This window comes from Hippocampus bargibanti, linkage group LG16, assembly GCF_051943395.1.
Source record: "Hippocampus bargibanti isolate YZ-2025 linkage group LG16, ASM5194339v1, whole genome shotgun sequence".
Taxonomy (NCBI): Eukaryota; Metazoa; Chordata; class Actinopteri; order Syngnathiformes; family Syngnathidae; genus Hippocampus; species Hippocampus bargibanti.
Window position 1 is genome coordinate 18712350 of NC_142749.1, and position 16497 is coordinate 18728846.

A 16497-nucleotide genomic window follows, 5' to 3' on the forward strand; every position below is an offset into this window, starting at 1 on the left:
TAGCCAAGCTAATAGATTTTCAATAATAAACAAAGTTTGATGCTTTCACGTTGATGACACGTGTCCATCATGGCCTCACCCTGCGCCCGTTGGGGGCGGGGGTCCGAGTCCGCTCCTCCGGGTCCATCCGGTCCTCCGGGTCCATCCGGTCCTCCGGGTCCATCCGGTCCTCCGGGTCCCGCATGTTTCGCCAACTCCGACGCAGCCCATTCGGCTCATCGGCGGACTGGACGTGGAATTTCGACGGCTCGTCACTGGAAAGAATCAAATCGACAAAACAAAGGTCGGGCGAGTGTGTTGACAACGTTGCGCTCGTATGCTGAAACGCCCGCGGGAATCAATCGATCTCCCGAGTCCACGCACAACAGCTGCTTCGGCGTCACCTCCGCGGCCCACCGGGACCATCGCGAGTCTCTCCCGCGGGCGGGCGGGCGGGGCGCAGATGTCGACGACACGTTTTGCGCGCGGCGAGGATCAGCCGCTACAGGTCAAAGGTCAGCTCGTGCGCAGCTGGAGCGCCGCGGGCGACGACGAGATCGAGCGAGGCCGCCAAGAGACGAGAAAACTCAAACGGGGATGCGAGAGCGTCCAAGCGCTAGCGGCCCCCCGGGGGGGAAATCAAGTCGGGATGAAGATGAAGGAGACGTCCAACAGAAGGAAGTGACGGCGGCATCGGAAGGCGAGTGGCCTCGGGGAAAAGGAAGTCACCATGAGAGCGAGAGCTTGAAGATGACCATAATAAGAATAAGAATAATAATAATACACTTCATTTATAAGCCAGATAGCCAACCAGACAGCTTAGAGACAGATAATAGCTAGCTAGCGGATATAGTTAGCCAGATAGCTTAGGCCATCGAAATGCTAATCATGGCAGCGTAGCACGACGGTATCATTGGCCAGTTTGTTTGTGGCATTTGTCAGCCGCTTCCCGTCGCCCGCAGCGCCACTTCCTGTCAGGGCCATCGCGCGCGTAGGGCTAATGAGCAAAGCTGCATGGCTCATTTTCTCCGTAACGAGCGGACTGCGTCGCTGCGGAGGGCGGGGTTATAAGAGACGTACGGGCGGGCGTCGTCGCCCACGCAGGAATTGAACAATTTGTTTGTGCTGAACGCACACGCTGAAGTCAGCACAAACATCACGCCTCGCCGCAAAGCTGCTCACATTTAGCCACGAGATGCAACACGCGCGCGCGCACGCACGCGTGACCTGATGATGTCATCTGGCGATTTGAACGGAGCTTGAGAAAGTGCCGAGGAGGGAAAACATGAAAGGAAAACATGGAGATGCTAACGTTGCGCCGTTGAGGGCGCGTCTTTGTTGTCTTTGTCCAGATGAAAAAGTCTTTGAGAAGAAAATGTGGCTTTGCTGAGCTAGTTGAATGTGCTAAGTACGGAATGGAAAGCTAGCTAGCTATCCATTAGCTCAGTCCTTAAGAGTTTTGAAAGGCGCTTATAAATACAATGTATTATAAATAGTAGCTATCAATTAGCTCGCTAGTTGAACGTGCTAAATAGTATAATGTAAAACCAGTTAGCTCTATAGCTATCTATCTATTAGCTATGTCCTTGAGAGTTTTGAATGGCGCTTATAAATACAATGTATTATTATTAGTAGCTTTCTATTGGCTAGCTAGCTAGCTTTCTATCTTATTTGAGTTACTTCCAGGTTGAGTGAACGCTGGCGCGTGTGGCTGCCGCTGCTCACCCACAGAAAAATGGAACCTTGTCCTGTAAAGTGACCTTGAGAGTTTTGAAAGGCACTTATAAATCATATGTATTATTATTAGTCTTAATTTCCCCGAGACGAACGGCGACACGGCTACGGTCCAGAATGGCTCGGCTCGCCCAGGGCCGCGTATTCAACGCCCCCCCCCCACAGCTGGGTTGCCCCCACCGCCGCCCCCCACGGCAGTCCCCAGCTGGCATAAGAACTCGCTTCATCTTGTGTTCGTTGCCCCTCCCGTTCCGCCTCGTCCTCTTGATCTTCGTCTTCTCAGGCAAAAAAAAAAAAAAAAAAAAAACAACATCCCAGGGCCCATCAAGGCGTCGTTAACGAGCACTTGACGTTGTGGGCGTGCCGCAAATGCTAACGCTAGGGCGTGCTCGTGTTTTTTTCTCTCTCTCTTTGAGTGCGCGTTGGGCTTGAAATGAGCCGAGCGCGCGTGCGTCGCCAAATCTGAAAATAAACTTGCGCGTCTATTTTCAGAAAGGCTAAAGAAGAATTGATGATGTTAGCATCAGGCGACGGATGCGGGAAGCCGGCAAATCGTCCACGCTCTTCAAATCAAAGGCGCTCGCTCATTGGTCGCCGCTCACCAAGGGCGAGGTCACGTGACCCTCCACCGCCCGGCCAGGAGATGGGAGACAGATCGCTTTTCGGCAATGAATGCTAGTTTTGTGTTTGCTTTCAAAACTTAGCTTGTAGCAGACGTACACACTTCACCATGACGTCCCTGATCCACTGGTGAAAAGGAGGCTTTGATCCTCATCTCTTTCATCTATCTAGCTAACTATCTATTGGCTATAGAGCAATCTATTTAGCTAGCTATTAGTTATCCATTAGCTAGCTAGCCTTGGTGAGACAATCTCTTTTGGTCAATTGATGCTACAGCTTCATGTTTGCTTTCAACATTTAGCTATTGACAGACATGCACATTCCTCCATGACGTCCTTGATCCACTGGTGAAAATGATGCTTTGATCCTCTCCTCTTTCATCTAGAACTGCTTCGTGTAACAAAGAGGGTGCAGATATTTGTTATTTTGACTTCAAGATGGCGCTGCCACTCTCGAGTGGCTGCCTTTCCAGGAAAGCAGCTCCTGTATTTTGTTTTTCTACTTCTTCCTTTTCCTTCCGTCACTTGGCTGCAGCGAAATGTCAATTTTCCCGCGGCTACTTCAATCCAATCCAATAAAAAGTGTTGCGGCGAGCAGGAGCGAGCGAGCGAGCGAGTCGTCGTACTTTGTCGCTCGTCAGCAGCCGAGCGAGGCGAACGGCGCCTGCCGTGGTTAATGGCCTCCCGCATGAATAAAACAGCGCGCCGCCCGGCTTGCCCGCCCGCCCGCCCGCCACCTACGGCGGTTCCTGTCGACGCCGCATCGTCGCTGGCAAGAACTTTCGGGTCAGCGTCCCGGCCGCACGCCTCCCGAGGATGAATAAATAACGAGGTATTGTGGCGCCACCTCCTTCACGCCGCGCCGACGGGAAGTGGACCGGCTAATTGGATGCCGCCGTCCCGCGATGTTCCTTCTGCTTCCGCGGGCCGCCCGCTCCGCCGCCACCCCCCCCCCCCCCCCTCGCTGTCAGATGAAGCGCGGCAATCAGGGACAATTTAGAGCGCGGGTGTCCAAGTCGAGGCCCGGGGGCCAAACGTGGCCCGTCAACTCATTTTATTCGGCCCGCGAAAGCAAATCAAGCATGACAAGTGCCACGCTCACCTATCGAGTGAGCTAGCTAGCAATCAAGCAATCAAGCAAACTAGCTAGCAAGCTCTCTATTTGGCTAGCTGGGTAATCCCTTACATCACAGCTATCAAAGCCGAGGCCCGGGAGCCCAAATCCGGCCCTCCGCGTCATTTTATTCGGCCCACGAAAGCAAATCAAAGGTGTGATGATGATGTCGCACCTTCTTGAACTGAAGCCCCGAGAGACACCCCCCCCCCCCCCCCAAGTTCGGACTAGAAGTGAAAAGAAGCGAGGAGAAGTGAATCCAATTTGGAAAGGAGATGACGACGACTCCAAGTGGCTTCTGATTGGCCGCAGTCCACATTTGGGTGTGCTGACGCTGCTAATTTGATAGGAGGACCCACGGGGGAGTCGGCTTGATTGTGAGGAAAGCCCACGCCTGCTCCCTCCCTCCCTCCCTCCCGCCTTCCTCGCACAAAGACAGCATCTGCGGACGAGCGAGAAGGACGACGAGACGAGACGAGACGAGCGCCACAAGCATGAAGACTCCACTTGTTCTCATGCTGGGCTTGTTCGCCGCCGCCGTCGCCGCCGCCACTTTTCCCGCTAGCGTCAACATAGGTGAGCTCACCTCGCACGTTAGCGACAGCGTAAAAATCAATCAGGAGCCGCCATCTGCTTGGTCAAACTTTACGTGTGTTGTTGTCGCGCGCCGTTGATGGTGCGTACGTCGCTCGTACGGGATGCAACGGAGCGCTTGCACGAGCGTGCCTTCAAGTTTGCTTACTCTGCCAAAAAAAAGTAATGAAACATTTATTTTAACTCGACTTTAAATGTGCATTTGCCGTAGTGTGTGTGTGTGTGTGTGTGATTTGTACGCCTGCATGTGTGTCTATGTATGTGTGTATGTTACTGCGTTCGCTTGTAGTGACACCTGTGCATGTGAACGTGCACGCCACGCGCAAGATGCCCAGCTCAGCATTAAAAATCACTTACATCATACGAGCGTGTGTGTGTGTGTGTGTGTGCGGTACCAATTGATCAGGTGTAGCTGTTAAGGATTGTGTGTGAATTATTTAAATACATGCCTCAGCATACGAACTTAATTGGTTACCAGAAAGCGTGTGTAAGGTGAAAACTTTGTCTTCCAAACATTTATTTCCCATAAGAAACCATTAAAATGAGAATAATCCGTTCCCAGGTCCCCATAAAACATCATTTTGTACTAAATAAAACAGAAAACTACACAAAAATAGACCTTATGATATGTATAATAAATGTGTGATTGTGCTGTAATGAAAGAAATAAACTGTACAGTATAATAAGTGGTTTTATTGACCTTTGTGATGGTCGTTGATGTCGTTGCCTCTTGATGATATCCGAGTGAAGTTGCCGTGCGATAATACCCTCACTCACATTGTCGTCTGATAGTTGCTTTCCGTTAATACAAATCATCAACAGAAGTTTTTCAACCTCTTCTATTGCCTGAGACCGTTGCTTAGACAGCACAAAAACACCCTTAGCCACACGTAGCAATTAGCGTACTTGCACTGGGACATTAAGTCACACAAATGCACACCTTGTCTGTGTTTTTCGATGATCTCCTTCTTTTGCTCAACCGTCATTTTCTTTAATGTCCTCTTTGGCTTAACACTAGCCTGTGGTGGGGTCTTTTTCGGTTCCATCATAGCAAAAGTACTCCACTCGATAATAAACCATGTCTGCACTCAGAGAGGTGGTGTGGAAAACCAGTCTGCCAGCCACCTGTGTGGTTTGGTTGATCCGCTGAAAACTAGTTCGACAGCCAAGACTATATGCTCACGAATTTAATGTTCGTAAGGTGAAAAGTTCGTAAACTGAGGTATCACTGTACATTGAAATTTAGTCCCCATCGCACTGGTAAAACCGTTTTTTCTGAAGTCCTCAAAAGACATGGTCCAAACATGACCTGATAAAGTGTGTGTATAAGCTGACAGAGCCACCGTGCGCACGCCTGATTTTTTGTTTTAGCTGTAAGTCATTTGGGGGGGGGTAGTTCCCGAAAGTGACGTCCCCAGAAAACACGAAAACGCAGATGTGTGTGAATTTTCTTTTGCTAGTCGCGAACATGCCGTAGGAGTAGCCACCGGTGTTTTCACGTGTAACATCAGCATAACCAAATTTGTATGCGGCGACTGGGCGCCACCTAGTGACATCATCGACGAACGACATCCCCGGCGAGGTCCCCCAACCAGGCCACGCCCCCGTTTGATTGCGCTTTTTCCGCAGGAGGACTTTTCCCCAACGGGTCGCACGAGCAGGACGTGTTCCGCTTCGCCGTGATGCAACGCGGCGCCGACGTTCCCAAGCTGCTGCCTCAGATGGACGCCGTGGACACCGGCAGCAGCTTCGCCATGACCTACGCCTGTGAGCCATTCGCAACTTTGACCAACTCCCACCGAAAGGCCGAACCCACAAATCAGGGGCTCAATAGAAAACAACATTAAAAGCTATTAGCTATCTAGGTATTAGCTGTCTATTCGCTAGCTATTAGCTGTCTATTCGCTAGCTATTGGCTAGTTAGCTAGCTTGCTATCTATTTGAGTTACTTCCAGGTTGAGTGAACGCTGGCGCGTGTGGCTGCCGCTGCTCACCCACAGAAAAAAAACTGATCCTGTGACTGTAAATTGACCTTGAGAGTTTTGAAAGGCGCTTGAAAGTAAAATGTATTCTGATTATTATTATCATCCCAGTATGGGCTGTGTCCCGTGTCCCGAGTGGTCCATCAAAGGTTGTGGCCCGAGGGCGCCTGGTCGTCATTGCTAGCCAACAATGCGCTGACCTCCTTCGGTTGAAGCGGCCACAAAAGAAGACCGCCATAGAACAAAAAAGAAATCCATCACGCACCCTCTTCCTCTTTCTTCCTCTGGAAACTTCCTGCCCGACGTCGGCCATCTTCGACTCCCAAATAACAATCAAATAATGAGAGCGAGCGACTGTAGTGGAGATGCAGCCTCCTACCTGTGAAGCTTCACTTTTGGTTCCAAACTCCAAAGGCGGCGTTAAGTGACTTTAGCCCAAGACTGGACTCGTTGCTCGCCATCATTCCTGACCTGCTAGAAAAACAACAACACTGAATCGAATGCAAACAGTCCCACTTTTAACTCATTCGCTGCCATTCACGAATGTATTCTGGAATTGAAAATATGACGCCATTCCAGAATTTGTTCCGAGTTTTGTTTTTTCACGCTTGGGTGCCGATAAAGCGCTAGCCATGGCCTCTGGAAATTTTTTTTATCTTTTCCGCAAGGGGCAGCATTTCCCGTGTTTCTATGTAAGCGCTTTGTTCCAGCTTCAGCTCTTGTGAAGCGCTATATCAATCAATATGTATTGTATTTTGTACATCTGCCCCCATTTCAAGCTCATATAACTCCAGGCCCATATCACTTAGGAATTGACATTTTTTCTCTGATGAGAGAAAAGAGTAAAGTGTCTTACGCTGCATTGAATGTTGACGTAGTCCTAAAACTCAATATTCTCATGGTACTGGAATTCGAGCGACAATGACAAAAACCCTGGCACTGGAGTGCAAACATTTTTTGCACATCTGGCCGTGAATTATTGAAAAGACAAAATAAACAACACAGGAAACAAGTGGCAATCAAAACTCAACACTTGGATGTGCTTTTTTTTTGTGGATTTGGTGTGTGGCGTCAGTCTGCTCGCAGTTCGCCAGGGGGGTCCACGCCGTGATGGGCGTGTACGACCAGAGGACGGTCAACATGGTGTCCTCCTTCTGCGGCTCGCTTCACGTCAGCTTCGTGACGGCGTCCGTTCCCGCCCTGGCCGACAGTCCCTTCGTGCTGCAGTTGCGGCCCGGCCTGCAGGAGGCGCTCCTGTCACTGCTGGACCGCTTCGGATGGCACCGCTTCGTCTACATGTACGGCGCCCATGCAGGTGACGTCACGCTCGAGGTTATTTTGGTTCTGACGAGCCAAAGTGGACTGGAATGACGTCTCGGTGCCTCCAGGCGTGTCGGTCCTGAAGAAGGTTCTGGAGCGGGCGGCCGAGCGGGACTGGCAGGTGACGTCGGTCAACTTGGACTCGCTGAACGAGTCGGGCTTCATCCAGCTGCTGGCCGACCTGGATTTCAAGAAGGAGTACCAGGTGGTTGTGGATTGCGAGTGGGACCGCCTCAACGCCATCCTGGGTTTGGTATGTCCCGCTTGGCCTCGCCGTGCATCCGCTTCCTCATCCTGACCGAGGGTCTGTGTTTGCTTTTATGACGGCAGATTTCGTCGCAGAAAAGAAACCTGAAGAACTACCACTACATCCTCCTAAACATGGTCGGCTCTCACGCACACTCTGCTTCGACGTGGCGGACTTCCGGATTTTTCCGATTTTGTCGTTGTCTTGTCCGTGTCAGGGCTTGGTGGAGCTGAACCTGACAGAGTTCCACGCGCTGTCCCCCAATGTGACGGGTTTCCAGCTGGTCAACTGGTCCGACCCGTCCGTGCTGAAAGTCCAGCGGGACTGGCTGAACTTTGATCCCAAAGGGGTGCGACGCGCTCTGCGGGTACGAACCACGTCGGTCGCCGTTTGGGTCGCCGCAAGGCCCTGACGCCTACTTCCCCGACTCCGACTGGTCAGTACGCAGGGGCGCTGACCTACGACGGCGTCAGCGTGATGGCGGCGGCCTTTCGCAACCTCAGACGCCAGCGCATCGACGTCTCGCGCCGGGGCAACGCCGGAGAGTGTCTGGGGAACCCCCCTGCGCCATGGGGGCAGGGCATCGACATCCAGAGGGCGCTGCAGCAGGTCTCGCGCCGGCACGTAGACGCGCCACTAAATGATGTGCAGGATTGCTAAGCAGTCGTTGGCGGGCGCAGGTACGGCTGGAGGGTCTGACAGGCCGCATCGAGTTCGACGAGAGAGGACATCGAACCAATTTCACGCTCACGGTGATGGAACTGAGCCGCACCGGACCCAGAAAGGTTGGCGTGAAGATTTGTCGGCGTGCGAGGGCGTAGGACTCTGAGCGGGTTCGCGTGATCCAGGTGGGCGTGTGGAGCGAGCAGAGGGGCTACGTCAAGACGGCCCGGTACAAGCCCACCCCGGAGGAGTTCTACGGGCTGCAGAACCGCACCTACGTGGTCACCACCATCCTCGTAAGACCATGGCTCCGTCAGGTTCCGTAACGTTTCAGGATGACGTAAAAAAGGGGGCGGGTCTGGCTCCCCCAGGAAGCCCCCTACATGATGCTGAAGAAGAATCACGAGCGGCTGGTGGGTAACGACAAGTACGAAGGCTACTGCGCCGAGCTGGCCGCCGAGATCGCCAAGCACGTGGGCTTCGCCTACCGACTGGAGCTAGTGGGCGACGGCAAGTACGGTGCCCGGGACCCCGTCAACAAAATGTGGAACGGCATGGTGGGAGAGTTGGTCTACGGGGTGAGTCAACGGGGCGGGGATCGCAAATTTTATCCTGGATATTTGGTTGCGGTTTCTGGTGTAGTTCTTCGGTCCCTCCACCGACCAGGAAATCCACAACAGGCACAAGCAGCTTGAGTGCTTTAACATTAGCCATACTTGTGTGGGGCGGTTTCGTATTTTTCAATATTGCACAATTTCATTTGGTTGCCGACTCCCTCCTAGCCACTGGGGGCAGTAGTGTGCCAACACAAACAAAAACTAGATTTGTTCCTTGCGGGAATGCTGGCCATTTGTCGGGGAGGGGGTGAGCATTGGTAGATCTGGCAGCTCCTGCAGACCTTGTTTAAAAGCCGCGACCATCGAAGCGAGACTCGGGAATCCGTTCCGTCATCTGGACGCAGAAAGCGGACATGGCGGTGGCGCCGCTGACCATCACGCTGGTGCGCGAGCAGGTGATTGACTTCACCAAACCGTTCATGTCGCTGGGCATCTCCATCATGATCAAGAAGCCCACCAAGTCCAAGCCGGGCGTCTTCTCCTTCCTGGACCCGCTAGCCTACGAGATCTGGATGTGCATCGTCTTTGCCTACATCGGAGTCAGCGTGGTGCTCTTCCTGGTGAGGCCCCGCCGCACCGCCGGCTACCCGCGCCGCCGTCTTGACGCCATCTGTTGTCGTGGGGGCAGGTGAGCCGCTTCAGTCCCTACGAGTGGAAGAACGAGGAGGACGAGGACGACGAAGATCCGCCCGTCGCAGGTATGGCGTCGCCAACCTTAGCTTCATCATCATTGACTCTAGCGACATCACACACATCATCGCTAACGTCGGGCGGGTGCGCAGGACGTCCACCTGCGGCGCAGACGCGCGAGCAGCAGCCTCCCAAAGACAAGGAAAAAGAGAAGCCGGAGCACAGCGAGGAATTTGGCATCTTCAACTCGCTCTGGTTCTCCTTGGGAGCCTTCATGCAGCAGGGCTGCGACATCTCGCCCAGGTGCGTCGCCGCCGAAGGTCCTGGCCGTCAGGCGGCGTGACGCCCGTCCTTCCCGCAGGTCCCTCTCGGGCCGCATTGTGGGTGGCGTTTGGTGGTTCTTCACGCTGATCATCATCTCGTCGTACACGGCCAACCTGGCTGCCTTCCTGACGGTGGAGCGCATGGTGTCGCCTATCGAGAGCGCCGATGACCTGGCCAAGCAGAGTGAAATCGCCTACGGCACCCTGGACGGCGGATCCACCAAGGAGTTCTTCAGGGTCAGCGGACGCCTCCCGTTCAACCTTCGCGCCAGTGACCCAAAACGCGTCCTGATGTGTGAACGCTCACCCCGTCCATCCTGGTGGTCTTCTTCTGTGTTTGTCCCCCGAACCCAGAGGTCCAAGATTGCCGTGTTTGAGAAGATGTGGTCGTACATGCGCGGCACCGACCCGTCCGTCTTTGTTAAGAACACGGACGAGGGGGTGAGCCGCGTGCGCAAGTCCAAGGGCAAGTACGCGTACCTGCTGGAGTCGTCCATGAACGAGTACATCGAGCAGCGCGCCCCCTGCGACACCATCAAAGTGGGCGGCAACCTGGACTCCAAAGGCTACGGCGTGGCCACGCCCAAAGGATCGCCACTAAGGTACCCGCCCGAGCCTCGTTTGTCCGCTTGCCGCCGTTAGCCTCGCCGTCGCTACCCTTCTTGGCTTCACGTAAGTCTCTCGGCGAGGAGGTCCTGCCGTTGTCGCGCCGGTATTATTGGGGCCACATTAAGTGTTGTCACGTGTTTGTATGTGTTTCTCACGTTTCCTATGCCGTCCGTCCGTCCGTGCGTCTGATGTCCATGACTTCCACCCCACCCGGTGCTTCCCTCTGCTTGTCAGCTGACAGCCAACACCTTTCAACGCTTCGGTTAGTGACGCCACCTGCGCTTGGTGACGTGCTAGCAAGCGCCCGTCCGCGCATCGCAAGCTTTCATTTGGGAGCTTCTTCTTTGGCCAGCACGCGCCTCCTCACGTCGCCCATTTGGTCCAACATCCCGCATGACTCGGCACCGTTATTACAATGGGGAGGGGGAGGGAGGGGGACCATTTGGGATCCAGTTGCTTAGCAACATGTCTCACTCGTGCGCACATTTCAAGTCTATTTTTTGTTGTTGTCTTTGTTTGCGTGCATCCACGTCTCGGTTTCACCATTGGGAACTGGTTTTGTCCGCACTTGCGGCGTGGACGGGACACGCGGTAGGACACGGCGTAAGCCGGCGCGTCCGACACGACGCCGGGAAAGGAGCAGTCGCGGCTAACATAAGATAACACGGCGGCGGCTGTTGATGTTATGTTATGTTACATGTTAGAATTCCGGTGAACCTGGCCGTGCTCAAGCTCAATGAGCAGGCCGTGTTAGACAAGTTGAAGAACAAGTGGTGGTACGACAAAGGTCAATGTGGACACAAGGACGCCGGCAGGAAGGTCAGTTAGAGGTGCCTCGGACACCCCACTCGCCCCTCCCCGTGACCCCGCCTTTTCACCTGCTAGCTTCCACGACTGAACCCCCGCCCGCTACATTTCCTTGCCTTCTTGCTTGTCTAGTTTCTTTCTGTTTTCTTGACAGTTCCGAAGGACTGTTTTGGTGCCTTTTTTAATGTGTTTTGGATGTTCTTCTACTTTTTTGTTGTTGTCCTTTTGGTTTGGTTTCATAGTAAGGGTGGGGGAGGGGTCATATTTTCAGGGTAGGTTTTTCCCCCACTTTTTTTGGGGGGTGCCCTTCAGTTTTTGTTCCGTTTTTCTCCCATCATGATTTCAGACTTGTTTTGTTTCATATTTTATTTGTGCTTCAATTTGGGGGCACATTTATTTATTTATACTGTGATACCTCGGCTTACGAACGCTTTAGGTCACAAACTTTTCGCATTCCAAACATTAAATTCACGAGCATATAATCTTGGCATGCAAACTAGTTTTTGGCGGAAGAACCAAACCACAGCGCCACGGTGGCTGGCGGACTAGATTTCCACACCCACTTTCTTTGAGTGCAGATGTGGTTTGTCATCGAGAGGAGGACTTTTGCTATTATAGGACTGAAAAAGACCCCACCACGACAGTCGAGAAGAAGATCATCGAAAAACGCCAACGAGGTGTGCTTTTGTGTGACTTAGCGTCCCAGTCTGTTAAGTCCACCATTGCTATGTGTGGCAAAGGGTGTTTCTGTGTTGTCTCAGGGAATAGAAGAGGTTCGTTTGGATGAACGAAAAGCAGCTAGCAGGGGACGTGTGAGTGAGGGTATCAACAAGAGGCCACTGCATCAACGACCATCACAAAGGTCGATAAAACCACTTGATTATACAGTGCAGTTTCTTTCATTACAATCCAATAGCACATTTATTACACATAAAATAAGGTATATTTTGTGTAGTTTGAAGGCTTATTTAGTAGAAAATTATGTTGTATGGGGACCTGGGAACGGATTAGTCTCATTTTAATCGTTTCCTATGGGAAATTAATGTTTGGAAGACACACTTTTCACCTTACATGCACTTTCTGGGAACCAATTAAGTTCGTAAACTGAGGTATCACTGTATTCTATTTTCATTTTCCTATTCCAGTTGTGTTTTTGTTATCCTTTCCATGTAAGATTTTTGTCTTATTGCGGGAGAAGCATGAACGCCTCGTGAACCAGCATGAGTCCAGCAACCGCGAAATGTAACCTTTGACATCACCGTGTGGCCAGGCCCACTTCTTGGAAACCATCCCGTTTCAATGTCAAAGGTCACGTTTTTGCCACACCAAGCAATGCTTCTTTCTCCAATCTGTCACAATTGCAGTTTTTGCGGCGGGGCGGTATACTTGATGCTGTTGATTTCAGCTAAACGCTAACTTCTCGTTAGCTTCATGTGAAATTCGTATTGACGTGTGGTTAACTTCCGGTTGACTTCTGCTCAACTTCTTGTTGTCAAATGCTCCCGAATGTCATTTTGGAGGCACATTTTCGACCTTTGACACTTTCCGTCTCATGTCGATCTCGGGATGCGATGTGTCGATCAAAAGGACACTTTGGAGAGAAAAGCATCATTAGGCCCCGCCCACTCTGACAAATGCATGCAAATGAGGTCATGAAGCGGCAACATTTTTATTCTTGAAGAAACTTTTGAACGCTCCCCCAACCCCGTTATTTTAATGACACTACACTTCCCATCAGCCTCTGCTGCATTGCCCCTCCCCCTGAGACCAGACAACCAGCTAGAATGGAGTATGCCTTGTGGAGTCCAGTGTCATGATGGGAATTGTAGTTCTTCCTTCCTTCCTTAAAAAGTGATGTTGCGCATGATTGGCTGTCCTCTGCCGCCCGTCATTCGTCATCCCGCCCCTTACTGACAGGACAAGACAAGCGCGCTGAGCCTGAGCAACGTGGCGGGAATCTTCTACATCCTAATTGGCGGCTTGGGCGTGGCCATGTTGGTGGCGCTAATGGACTTCTGCTACAAGTCGCGTCTGGAGTCGCGCAGGATGAAGGTGAGGAAGTCCAAAATGGCCGCGCCAGCGGAGCAAGTGAAGGGAAATTGGCATTTGTTGCCGCTAATTGGCTTGATGGCTGCCACGGTGGAGCCAGCGGCAACAACGCTAACACATCATTAGCGCGCGCGTGCAGGCGTGCGCACGTGGAGGGGCCTTCGGGGGACATCATTCAAAAATAAGCAACATATCAACATGACTGAAAAGGCGCTCACCCCTCTCATGAAAAATTATTTGAGCCTATTAAAACGTTTCTCGGTCTTGTGCTCACACGTGACTGAAATGCTCTCAATATCACTATTTGCTACTATTAGCTATCTGGCTGGGTGGCTAGCTAGCTAGCTATTAGCTTAATAGCAAGCTAGCTATCTGGTTATCTACCTAACTGGCTAGCTATTTGAGATCAATTTGCTATCTATTAGCAATCTGGCTCGGTGGATAGCTAGCTATCTAGATGAATATCTATTAGTATTAGCTTAATAGCAAGCTAGCTATCTGGCAAGCTATCTGGTTGACTAGCTAGCTATCTAGATGACTATCTATTAGCTTAATAGCAAGCTATCTGGGTGGCTAGCTAGCTATCTAGATGACTATTAACTTAATAGCAAGCTAGCTATCTCGCAAGCTATCTGGCTCGCTACCTAACCAGCTAGCTATTTGCAATCTATTAGCTATCTAGCTGGGTGGCTAGCTAGCTATCTAGCTGACTATCTATTAGCTTAATAGCAAGCTAGTTATCTATTAGCTAGCTAGCACGCTTTCTATTGATTTGAGTTACTTCCGGGTTGAGTGAACGCTGGCGCGTGTGGCTGCCGCTGCTCACCCACAGAAAAAAATATCCTGTGAGTGTAAAGTCAAGTCAAGGTGCTTAGAAATTAAATTTACTATTGTGATGATTATTCGATATTCTCACATTGCTAAATAGTTCTCACGCACTACAGAAACAGTCGGTATTCATATAGATATTTTTTTTTTTGGTGTAATACTAAATCATTTTTCTTTCTTTTTTGTAGTTTGCGTGTGACCGACACCAATACGTTCCTGACTCTTCTCTCTTTGACGAAATACTCCCCTAACAGGAGCTGATTGACGCGGCGATGCTAAGCAGTAGCTTGGGCGGGGCCCTGGGCCTAGTGGGTGGGGGCACCCTGGGCCTGGCAAGCGAGAACGGCGGCATGGTCGCGCAGGAGTTGGCACGAGCTAGCGCGCCCGGCCTGGTGGGCGTGAGCAAAGCCGGCCGACTGGGCTTGCCTTCCGACCTCATGTGACCACCCGCCGATCGACCGCCGTCGTCGTCGTGAATCGAGTGCACCCTGAACGCATCAGCTGGTGGAAGCCCAGCGACACAAAATGACTATTTCTACCACTATTTTCTTGTTTGTCTTTTTAAGCTTTTGCTCGGAAGTCAATGAGCAGACTGACTTGTCACATGCACGATTCACTTGCTTGTTGAACACAAAGAAAAACGACAAATACAAATTAGAGTCTGGTGTGATGATTACGGTGAAAACAACGCTAGCTATTAGCTATCTATTCGCTACCTATTAGCTATCTATTCACTAGCTATTAGCTAGCTTGTATCTATTTGAGTTACTTCCGGGTTGAGTGAACGCTGGCGTGTGTGGCTGCCGCTGCTCACCCACAGAAAAACTGATCCTGTGACTGTCAAGTGACCTGGAGAGTTTTGAAAGGCACTTAGAAATCAAATGCATTATTATTATTATAATGACTGTGAAGATGATGGTGATCATTGTGCAGCATATTTCCATATAGGATTAAGGAATTTTCGTTTGACAGAATCCCTGATGAGAGAATACTTATGACAGTCTAGCTAGCTATCAAACTAGCTATCTAGCTATGTATTAGCTATCTATTAGCTGTCTAACTGGCTGGCTAGCTATCTAGCTAGCTGGGTAGCTATCTATTAGCTACTGTATCTATTAGCTAGCGAGCTAGCTTTTTATTTATTTGAGTTACTTTGACTGACCGTGAGGGTTATGAAAGGCGCTTATAAATGAAATGCATTATTATTATTATTATTATTATTATTATTATTGGACAAGTTTGTGGTGGGCGGAGCTAAACAGAAGTTCGCGACGCGTAGACGCTAAAGTGGCCTCGCCACAAGAGGGCGGAAACGAGTCCATTTCTACACACCTTGACTCAGTCCGCCCAGTCGAAGCCAAAAACCGTAAATAAACGGACTCTTTTCACAAGTCCGGTAGCGTTGTCCTCTCCTGAAATCACAACAGAGCTGAAGTCAACTACAAGTCCGACTCCGACGTGGTTGATAACTAGCAACAAGTGCTAAATAGCTACCACGGTGAACAAACTTGTCGTCAAACCGCCACCGAATTTAACTAGCGATGAGCAATTGTGCTAATTTAAAACAAAAGGGAATCGATTTGAACACACAACCGGATCAATGTAATTACCTCTTTGACATTCGGTGTATTCAAACAGTCAAAAACAACCAGTACAGTCGTTCATTCCGACTTTACGGACAGAAAGTTCGACGAAACAACACGGAAGTTTCCCTCTCGTTCCCGCCGTGACGATTAAGGTTGAGTGAGTTGGAATAAGTCCCGCCCCTCGGACTTCATATACGTAGATGGTTGAACGTGGCCATTAGCCAATGACAGGACATAATTACGATGAATGACATTGTCGAATTCGCGTTGAAACTTTGCCCCGCCGGGGACGTTCTTTGACGAGAATCCATCCATCCATTTTCTGCCACAGAAGAGGATCATGAGGTAGAATATGACAATAACGATTATGATAAAGATGGATTCATGTTCATATCGTCGTTACGTTGACACGGTTTGAGCGACGACCGACATCTGGTGGCGTTTTTAGAGCACCCGGTTATTGGCTGAATAAAGTCACATGACACGGAACGGTGCGCGAATGCTCGTTTCTATTGGCTGATTGACGTCACGTGACGTAGCCCTATTAATCCACCGTAATCAGAAAAACATGCGTTATTCGTCACCGTTTGAATACATTTCTTCCTTATACGCGTGTCAAAGGCGTCAAAATAAGGAATGTATAATACAATCATGCTAACAAAACACTATGTTCTTTTTAAGGACCAAAACGCACCGCGCTGTACGCAAGACCTCGTGGCGCAACGGTAGCGCGTCTGACTCCAGATCAGAAGGTTGCGTGTTCAAATCACGTCGGGGTCATTCGTTTTTTTTAAC

The 16497-nt window shown here is 50.8% G+C and overlaps 1 protein-coding gene, 1 long non-coding RNA gene and 1 other non-coding gene across 6 annotated transcripts; 2 read left to right on the forward strand and 1 right to left on the reverse strand.

Moving 5' to 3' along the window:
* Positions 1-3: 3 nt before the first annotated feature.
* LOC148886922 (uncharacterized) lies at positions 4-16083 on the reverse strand. 2 transcript variants are annotated; one of them, XR_016117826.1, is made up of 4 exons: positions 15727-16083; positions 15449-15528; positions 6403-6494; positions 4-254 (listed from the first exon to the last, which is right to left on the reverse strand). It is a non-coding gene; the product is annotated as an uncharacterized LOC148886922 (long non-coding RNA). The 2 variants fall into 2 exon arrangements; XR_016117825.1 differs by having other exon boundaries at positions 6403-6497.
* On the forward strand, positions 3893-14723 carry LOC148886923 (glutamate receptor 1-like). Of its 3 annotated transcripts, XM_089016726.1 has the most exons (18): positions 3893-4023; positions 5671-5808; positions 7099-7338; positions 7412-7596; positions 7674-7727; positions 7808-7957; positions 8032-8199; positions 8271-8375; positions 8439-8549; positions 8625-8831; positions 9215-9430; positions 9499-9568; positions 9653-9803; positions 9862-10060; positions 10178-10425; positions 11137-11251; positions 13157-13291; positions 14371-14723. In XM_089016726.1, exons 1-18 carry the CDS (start codon positions 3942-3944, stop codon positions 14557-14559), a joined length of 2763 nt encoding a protein of 920 aa, XP_088872852.1. In that variant the 5' UTR covers positions 3893-3941; the 3' UTR covers positions 14560-14723. The 3 variants fall into 3 exon arrangements, 2 of the variants coding, with proteins under 2 accessions (XP_088872852.1, XP_088872851.1); XM_089016725.1 differs by having other exon boundaries at positions 9499-9803; XR_016117824.1 differs by lacking the exon at positions 11137-11251 and having other exon boundaries at positions 9499-9803; positions 14371-14504.
* Positions 16084-16410: 327 nt separating the features above from the next.
* Positions 16411-16482, forward strand: trnaw-cca (transfer RNA tryptophan (anticodon CCA)). Its single transcript has one exon. It is a non-coding gene; the product is annotated as a tRNA-Trp (tRNA).
* The last annotated feature ends 15 nt before the right edge of the window (positions 16483-16497 follow it).